The 10,242-nt window shown below is 34.3% G+C and overlaps 1 protein-coding gene and 1 pseudogene across 1 annotated transcript in view; one reads left to right on the plus strand and one right to left on the minus strand.

Moving 5' to 3' along the window:
• TES (testin LIM domain protein) overlaps window positions 1–10,242 on the minus strand; it is a 47,714-nt gene that overhangs the window by 3,180 nt on the left and 34,292 nt on the right. Inside the window, exons 3-6 of the mRNA XM_006910591.3 lie at window positions 5,875–6,127; window positions 4,680–5,015; window positions 3,550–3,765; window positions 2,980–3,138 (exon numbers count right to left, since the gene is read on the minus strand). Coding sequence (XP_006910653.1) covers window positions 2,980–3,138; window positions 3,550–3,765; window positions 4,680–5,015; window positions 5,875–6,127 — 964 coding nt within the window. The remainder of the gene's footprint in view (window positions 1–2,979; window positions 3,139–3,549; window positions 3,766–4,679; window positions 5,016–5,874; window positions 6,128–10,242) is intronic.
• Window positions 1,084–1,202, plus strand: LOC112478853 (annotated as a pseudogene).

The following is a 10,242-nucleotide window of genomic DNA, read 5'->3' on the forward strand; positions in this document are numbered from 1 at the left end:
ACAAAAATGAGTGTTATAATTACACACTCCTAATTTGTAGCTGTACCAGGCAAACAATTGCTCTTGCACATATTAATTTTTTATCTTTATAATTCATTTAGAATGTTCTCCTTCATGGCTTTTTATATTTTAATTTTTCAATATTTTTAAACTTGTTTGTGTAAAAGCACTTCACGTTCAACTTTTTGTCCTCTTGCGTTTAGACCATTGTCTGCCTTCTTTGGCTCAGTCATATAATCAGATTTGTGGATCTTATAATCTTTTAAAACACACATTTTCATTTGTAATTTATAAAAGAGATAACCATTGTTCACCTATACATAAAATTAGAAAAATTATTTAGGTAAAAACATAACCAATGAACACACTGAATGGTATTAGAATTTAGGGTTTTTGGTTTCATAAAATTTAGTTTTATTAATAATTTGATTGCCATTCATCCCAAAGTATGACATATAATCCTAGGTAAAAACCTACTGATCTCTAACACTTCATAAATCTGGAAGCTGCCCAGGCCTCACTGAGGACCTGAGGACTACGGAACCCTTCGGCGAGACGACGATATGCTTCTGGTGTTCTTAAACTCCAACTATTTCAAAGTTCTTATTTCCCTCAAGCCCTCCTACTTCTTTTATTTTACTTATATACATAATGTGAAATAGCTAATGACACGTGCTCTCATGCGCTTTCTAGCAGCAAGGTCTCGTGAAATCTTGTAGATGTGAATTCTGGGGGTGGTCATTTGAAAATTGAATTGTAGAGACTGTGCAGACAAACTTAATGCATTTACCACTATCTTCCTCCCAAGTTAGTTTTTTTCCTCAGAAATGCCCTGTAGCTTTCTTTGCCATCACCTGGAGTTTGTTTAGGAGATAATAATATATGTTCATTTTGATATTAGGCAAAGAACAGTAGTACATCGTATACAACAGTAAACCTTTAAAAGAAATCATGCCCTATTATAAAGCTAAATGATTTATTAGAGATTCTCTCTTTTTAAAAAAATTGTGTCTACAGCCATACCACCCTGAATGTGTTCTCTGACCATCATGAATCCAGTTAGAAATCAAAAACTGTTAACTAGTCTACAGCCATACTACCCTGAACAAGCCTGATCCCATCTGATCTCAGAAGCTAAGCAGGGCCGGGCCTGGTTAGTACTTGGATGGAAGACCACCTAGGACGACCAGGTGTTGTAGATGTAAAAAATAAAAAAATAAGGGATGGTAAACTGACAAAGTCCTTGCAATCTGTGAGGTCGACCAAGGGTTGCCTCGCCTAAAAAAATAAAAAATAAAAAATGAATGAATGAATGAATGAATAAATTGTATCTGGTTGTAATCCTCTCCACCGATTAGATACAATGTAGATGCAATGTTAACAGTTAAATAAAATGGCTTCATCTATTTAAAGCTTTATTCAATAAATATTTATTACCTACTGTGTTGTTATGGTGTTTGAAAAAACAGAAACAAAGCAGACAAAAATCTCTGCCCTCATGAAGTTTACATTCTAGCCCTGAGACCAAGGTCACACACCCTACAATAAAATACACATTATGATAACCCTCTTCTATAGAGAAATTGTTGCAACAACATTCAGAGAAGCAGGTTTTTGGTTAAATTGTGTATCAGGCCACATGGTGACTGAGCATCTTTTCCTCGGGTATAAGGAGGGTCCATGTTGACCCCTCCAAAATGAAAAATATCAGAACGCAAGTCAGTCACTTAAACATTTCCTAGGTACAGGCATTGAGGATATTAAAGACATGGAAATAAAAAGGCAAGTTCTATCCTCTGGCTGCTCATTGTTTAGTGGAGGAGACAGATGAGTAATATTAACAATTGCACACTTGGGCAAGCACACACGACGGGCCCCATGGGAAGAAAGAGGGATAGAGATTGAGGTAGGGAATCAGGAAGGGTGTTCTGAAAAATGTTAAGCCTAAACTGAGTCTGGAGGAATGTGTAGGCATAGTCAGGTAAAACAGGAATAGGAGGGTATATCAGACAAAGGTTTAAGTGTGAGCAGACGACAAAGAGGAGTATAAACCAACAATACTGCTCACTTGTGGAAATGTAGCATATGGGTTGGATAACTAGTAGAAGCAGCTTAGATGGGCAAGAAGAGACTGGATCTATTAAGCAAAGGCTTAAAGATCAGATTTGCATTTTAGAAAGAGTACCTTCCATCATTATGTAAGGTGGCTTTGAACATGATCAAGAATGGAAATGAAAAGACCAAATCTGAGGTCACTGCAATAATACAAATAAGAGAAAATAAAGATCTAAAGTAGAACATCTATAATTGTGAGGATCTGAGATATATTGATGAGGCATAGTTGATAGAAAATGACTAATAATCTCTGGGGACAATGGGTAAGGGCTGGAAATTGGCATTGACACCAAAACTTGTTACCTTGTTTTCACTGTATCATACTCCTAGGACTACACAAAAATGCCATTTTATTTGTCAGTCAGGAGTCTCTTCTACTTGATAGCTCAGGGGGATCTTTAACTAGTATCTGTTTTCCCACATATAAGTAAATGTATACCCTTTTAATATCTCCTGTGGCTTCAAGATTTATCATATATGGTCAACTTTTTAAATTTACCCTTTATCTAAATTATCTATCTCTTGGCCATCATACAACAGCAGGGTAAATCAAAGAAAAAATATATACTCTCACATTAAATACTTAAATGTTTGGCCCATGCAAATAAATCATTTATATTTTGTTAGTCCAACCCAATGGTAAATAGTAAATCATTAAGATTTACCAAAGTCAAACCAAAACTTGCAAGTCAAATCAATTTAATGAGTATTAATTGCTTTTGAATTATCTAGATATTAACACCCTATGGTAGGAATCACATGCTTCCTATTTGAGAGTAGCACTTTCTGTTTCTCATTTAAATAAAGGCATAGAGTCAAGTCACAAAGCCGAATGAGGCAATTATATCCCAGAATGCTTCTTACCACAGCGTGATTCTTCACATAGCAGGGCTTGCACACGGGCTTGTCATTGACCATCACGTATATTTCTCCAGCTAGGATGTTGTCACAGTCAAAGCAGCAGAAGTGTTTCAGATGCCAATTTTGGTTTTCTGCCTGAGTATACTCATTGCTGAATATCAGCTGGGAAGAAGACAAAATTTAGATGAAGCATGAATTTTTCTTTTTGCTACAAATAACAAATAATCACTTTTTGCTTAGACAATAAGGGATTTAAATCCACAAGTATATCAACTTACTTTCTTGAGTGAAGTTTGAAAATAACCTAAAGTTTGAACTTTGGTTATTATTTAATTTAGTCCAAATCAATCTTTTATGTTTCTGGACAAACTTTCATTAGGCAACACAATTAACATGGCTCTTGAAATGACTGAAATTAAAAGTTTTTTCATTCAACCTCTTTGAATGTAAATAAAGCACCTGATGCTTGGTTAATTCACGTTGCCTTCTCACTAAGGGTGGCTTTAGGACCGTAAGGGGGCCATACAGGGCTACGAAAATGAGCCTGCATGCAGGTGGCCCCAGAGAATATACCTCATCACAGCCAGCACATCGGGGTTTCTCACTGTCACAGTAATGTCTGCCACAGTACAGCTTCCCATTCTTCCAGAAATAAATCATGTCAACCAGGAGTTCATGGCAGCTACTGCAGACGAAACAAGCTGGGTGCCACAGTTTATCGTAGCCAGCCCTTTCAGCATAGATGGCCGGGTCACCTTCCTTCATAATCAGTTGGCAGCAGTAACAAGACTGAAAGAGAAACCACCCAAAACAATCTAGTCACCATAAGATGGACATTTCTCATCATCAACTTTAACAGAAATTCAGAGAAGCAAATGTCAACAGAAATAACTTCTTCTGAAATTAGTAGGTTGTCCATGTAGACAATTAAGGTTTTAGTACTTCTGTGAAACAGAATCTTCCAGGTGGTTCGAACATAATTCTTGCACCTTATCTGTAACAGAGTATTGTTTCCTGAATTAAAGCCACTTATGGAAAAAGACTAATATTAATTTTCACCTAAACTTTATGTAAGTGGGTCTCTTAAAAATGATTACTTTAGAGCTTATTAGTACTTAAAATTTTTTTTTTTTTACAAGACTAAGCCTTATTGGTTGATGTGCTAAATGGATCTATAAGAAATATATTACAGTAAGTTGAGTTATTTTTTGTTCATGAGTGTCACAATTTTCTTCAAGGCATTAAAAAAGACTTTAATTTCCCTCTCTAGGAGAGATTTAAAAACTATGATTGAACATATATCCACATAAATTTAAGTTTAAATTTCAGACATGGTCTCATAAGCAAAACTGAATTAACCTAACTATATATTATTTATGGGAGGAAATAAACAATTAATACCAAAAATAAACAGATTCTAGATTAGTAATATACTATATTCCAGCATGAACCAATGCTAGCCGTTATGTATACATGAAACTCAAAGTTATCCATGGCAACAAGTAATCAGAAAACTTGGCTTTAGGTAGAGGTTTCAAACATGGTGATTCTCTAAAATCAGCTTAAAGTGAATTTTAATTCAATTTACTTTCCTCGCCTACTCCCTTTTGGAAACAGAGGAATGGCCCCCAAAAAGGTTGGAAGAAAAGAACAGAACTTATAAAATACACCATTTGGGCCAACAGTGTGACCACTTTACTCACATACTGAGTTCTCTTGTGTTCGGCCGATTTGTCCTCCATGGCTCCCACTGCTGCCGGGGTGCTTCTGTCCCCGCCAGGGACATACATTCTGTTGGGGCCTTGAGGGTCCATCTCACGGGGAAGTTTGACATCTCCTACTCCCAGAGCCTCACTCTTGTACTTCTTCACAAACTGCTCCATCTCCTTCACCTCTTTGGGAGACAACTCGTGGCACTTTGAAGGGTCCTGGTCATGTGCAGGGAGCTGCTTTGCCAACTGCTTCTTCCGGTACTGCGCCCCTTCTGAGCCTGCCACTGGCTGCTTCTCTTTGGGTAGCATCTGCATGTATTGCCTAGCCTAAACCACAGAAGACCAGTGTTAACTGGGAGATGCCTTGGCCATCCAGGCAGGCAATAGTATTTAATAACACGCATCAGAAACAAGTTACTTAACAAAGAAGTTGGTTTTATCTATTACTAACAAATGATCAACATGTATCTTGAGATGTTAACACATTAAGAAATGGTACACTATATAGATTAAGTTCAGTAAAAATGAACACATTTTTCTTCATGAAACTAAATCGTTTTTTTTCAATTTGTAAAAAAAGAGTTGTGTTTTTAATGTTTGCTTGTGCTAAATATACAATTGCAAAAGAACACAAATTTTTAGGCAGTATGTTTAGAATGGCCTATGGGTCAGCAGCATTTTCATTATAAATAATATCACAAGATTCGTTTTAATGATTTAATCTTCTTTAAAAACTTTCAGATGTCTCATCTAGTTGTTATGAGAAGCTTGATACAAAAATGCTTTTGCCTTATACCGTAAAAGAAATACAGTGCTGAACATTTTTTGAGTTTAAGCAATGATAAAAATTTTATTCTTTAGATACTGTTTACTGTCTTAAGAGAAATATTCTCAAGAGTAAGCTGGAAGAGTCACTAGATTTGTATAAAACATCTGTTTTTTCATCTAAATGATAAAAATTTTAGACCATTCTTTCAAAAAGGTTAATAAATTTGGTAGTCAGAAAAATTATATGAGGAATCTAATCTTACTTTCAAAAGTCTGTAATAGGAGTTGAAAATCAGAAGTAATGGGAACCCCAGAAAAACAATAAACCTAGGTTGAATAGGTCATTAAAGGAACTGCCCTAAATAAGTAGTCCAGGAACTTTTATAAAGGGACCCCCCCCACACACCCTCTTATTTACCAATGCCTGATTCTGGACAGGAGGAGCCCATTCATAGGTAACTGTATTGATAGAGACATTCTTCTTGGCAGCAACTGGATTGGTCAATATCATAACATTGCGTTTATACATGGGAATTCCATCCGATTTTAGCTTTGCAATCAGGGTGGTATACTTGGTGTCTTCAAAAAGTTTCCCCACTTTTCGATCCTCTTCATTGCTTAATAGGACATCATGTTCTTCTTGGCCACACTTGCAGTTACGACATATTTTTCTATAATTTTGGAGAAAAGTAAGCAATGATTAATTATAATGTAATCAATAATAAAGTATGTACATACATTTAGAATTCATAAAATACTTCTATACATATTCCACTTAATGGTATGCAAAGACAAATCTTTTGGGGGGGAGTACTAAGTAGCTATCTATAAATTTAAGCAAAGGTGTGTGAAAATATACCTTCACTTTATAAGACTTTGAAAAAGTTAGGTTTTAATTTAAAAATACATGTTCAAGGAGGCATTCTGAGAGTAACTCCATCTGGCATTCCTCATTCTTTTAAATAAATTAAACAAACAAACAAACAAACAAAACCAGCAAACAACTAATACAGCAGGAGATTCTTATTTTATTGCATAATCACATTTCATAGCCATTATTCAAGTTTTTTGTTGTTTTTTTTTAGTGAGATATAGGGAAATTGATATAACTTTTCTCATCAATGACTATAATTCTAGATTTAGGTTAACCTTCTCTGTCCCCTTTCTAATTTCCTTTCCTCTCCTTTCTCATTTCCCATTTCCTTTCTCCTTTCTCTTCCCCTTCCCTTATTTCTTCGAACTTAGTGATCACCTATCATGTGCTCCACTATGTATACAAAAACAGATAAATGAAAGTCTCTGCTCTTCTTATACTTAAAGAACACTGCCCTCTCCCCCGATCTGGTCTAGCATATAATCACTCATTCATTTATGCAACATATATGTGTCCAGGTGACAAGCAATGTACTTAATACTAGGACATACTGGTGAAAAAAAATAGGCCCAGTTTCTGACCTTCTAGAACTTACCACCTGACGGAGAGACAGACATTAAATACACACATGTCCCTATAACTGTATTTATGATAAGAAAAAAAAGTACAGGATACCTTGAAAGGGTATAAATTTGACTTGGAACTGATGAGTAAAGGATTCCTTAAGAACATTACTCAATAGGAAAGCGACATTTAGGTTGAGAGCTGAAGAATGTGGAAAATATAGGTGTGAACAGGGTACATGTGTATACTTAGGAAGGGGGAAAGAAGGAGAAAAAAAGCCTCCAAACATTCTTGGTAGAAAGAGTAAAGAGATTGTTCCTTTAGGTTCCATGATCGGAGAAGGCTGGGATGGCTGCACTGAAGTAAGAAATGGGGCAGTGACAAGAATGGGGGAGGCAGCCATGAGATTTATGCAGGGACTTGTAGGATATATTAAGAAATCTGGCCTTCATTATAAGAGCAATGAGGAGGTACTAGAGGCTTTTAGGTAATGGAATTACATAATTAGATCCATCATTTTCAAAAACTGTAATACCTGCCATGTGGAAAGAAGACGAGAGAGACATAACTACAAGTAGGGAGACCAATTAACATGTCAATGGTACATCCAGTTTGCAATGGCATGATTCTAAGTAACAGAGATTCTATTTCTACTTCAAAGTGAAATGATTTTACATCTTGAATGGTTATTGCTGTCGTCCAGGTAAGATGCATTATAGCTTGAACTAGAGCATTTGACCATGGAGATGAAAAGAATGAAACAGATTTAAGATCTCTTTGAATGTAAAACTGACTAAACTTTGTGGCTGATTTGAATGTAGTGATGGTGAAGAGAAAGTCCAGTTTGTCAAAAACTAATGTCACAAAACAAATTCCGGTTTCTGGGATGAGTAAGTTGGTAGAAGGAATATAATTTATTAAGATAGTAAATGCAAAAGAAGAACAGGTCTGAGGTATGCAGGGAAAAGGCTGATTAAAGTTCTCCAAAACCTAACTATTGATAAGTTTGAAATGTCTATGAGACAGGGTAAAGAACTCAAGTAGACTGTAAGATATATAGAGCTAGTGTTAAAAACTAGAAAATATTTTTAAATATTTTAAAATACTTTAAATATACATACAAGTTGAACAGATCACCTTCACTTTCTGGGGGAAGAACAGAGGGAAAGGCGAGGACTGAGGAAGGAGTCTGGCAGAGGAGCAGAAGCTGGAAAAGATAAGGGGAAACTGAAAGTAAAGAGACTGTGGTGTTAAAAAAAAAACAAAATCCAAGGCAACAACAGCATATAATTCAGAAGGGAGAATCTGAGAGTTTTAAAAAAACATTCTAATATCCTTACATTGTCAGAAAGATATTAAAGACATAGATTAAAATTAGATGTTAATTACACATGTTAAAAATATCTAGATAACTAAAGAGACAAATATTATATATAATTTCTAAATGAATAGAGAGAAAATGAAATGAATATACGAGATGCAAGTAGTCGAACAGAAGGAAATAAGGAGAAAAAAACAGGAAATTAGAACGTGTAGAAAGCACTAATTATGATGCTGATATAATCCAAATATATCAACAGTCACAATAAATGGACTCAATTCTCCAGTTAAAAGCCAAAGTCTTTCACTGGATAATACAACTATATGCTATTTGTAAAAGAGCATATACTTACAATTTAAGGAAACAGAAAAGATGAAGTATAAGGATGCAAGAAGATAACACAAGCAAATACCAGCAAAAAATAAGTTAGATACCTATGTTAATATCATATAACTTGGACTTTAATACTTTTTCTTTTAGTAAGTGTTATATAAAGTCACTACATAGTGATAAAAGTTTAAAAACACCTCTATGACATAACCATTCTAAACTTAATACAGCCTAATAACTAAATTCAAAACATATAAACAAAAATATTAGAACTATAAAAAATAAATGGAAAAACCCATCATTATGATGAGGCTAAAAAGATCAGAAAAACAGATTTGAATAACACAATTAATTAGCTTTATCTAACAGACATAGAAATACCACATCCGGTGATGAGAAAACACACATTCTTTTTATGATTCTTTGAAACATTTGGAAAAATTGAACACATACTATGCTATAGAACAATTCTCAAGGAATGCCCAAGTACTGATCATCAATCACAGTATCTGAACAGAATGCAATTACGTTAAAAATCAACAACAAAAAAGCAATTAGAAAATACTTCTTTTAAAAAAAGCTAAAAAATTTAATGTTGAAAGAAACAATCAAAATAGATGCAAAAAATATTTTAGGAAAAAACTGAAAACAAAACTTCTTGAAACCTGTAGAACATAACTAATGGGATGCTTAGGAGTAAATTTATAGCTTAAATGTTCAAATTAGAGAGAGTAGAGAGGATTAATAAGCTACGTGTTCAATTTCAGAAGTTAGGAAAAATACAGAATAAACCTAAATTATAAGCAAGGAAAACAAAAATAGCAGAAACTGATAAATTTTTTGTTTTTCATTAGATGCAGAAAGAGTATTCAATATATTTCAAAATATCTTCTGATTATGTTTTGTTAATTTATTTTAGCCACAGAAGGGAACTACAAAGTTTTAGATATGTTTTCTGGGGAAAAAAAACCCACAAATACTCAGCATATATCATACTCTGTGCATTCATTTTAGGATCTGAAGCAAGAAAGCGACCTTCCTATCATCACTTCACTCATGCTGTCCTGTGGGTACTAATCAGAGCAGTAAAGAAAAATCAAGGAGTCATCAGAAAGAAAGAAACTAACCTGTTGTTATTCACAGGTGCTATGACTAATCACATAAAAATGCAATGTATTACCATCAGTAGGCATTCAATAAGTTTTCTGAATTTGAAATTAATATAATTGGATTTCTCTACATTGGAAAATTAAAAGAAACAAACTAAAAATTCTTAAATGAATCTCTTTGTCAAATAACCAATTATTAAATAATTATAGATTTTTATGTTCTGAGTTTTCTTAAGGTGAGTTTTGAAAATATTAGATCTGATGTGTAGAATTTCACAAAGAGACAGATAGACAGAGAGTCAGATATGCAGAGATATGAGGGGTGGGGAAGGTAAACTACTTGTACATAAACTGGTCAGAAATCTTTATTTGGTAAGAATTTGTTGAATAGTGCATATTCTGGTTTAGCAATAAAAGACTCTTACATCTGGTTATCTCATGCCCCATCTAGTGGAAAGGAGCATATTATTCTACAACAATATGTTCTCTTTATTTTTGTTCTTTGGTTAACAAAAACAACATAATTAGTCATAAAACTATTAAACTGCTTTGGTTCAAGTTTAAAATCATACCTTCCTGAAGGGAAAG

Source organism: Pteropus alecto, unplaced genomic scaffold, assembly GCF_000325575.1.
Source record: "Pteropus alecto unplaced genomic scaffold, ASM32557v1 scaffold22, whole genome shotgun sequence".
In the NCBI taxonomy this organism is placed as follows: domain Eukaryota; kingdom Metazoa; phylum Chordata; class Mammalia; order Chiroptera; family Pteropodidae; genus Pteropus; species Pteropus alecto.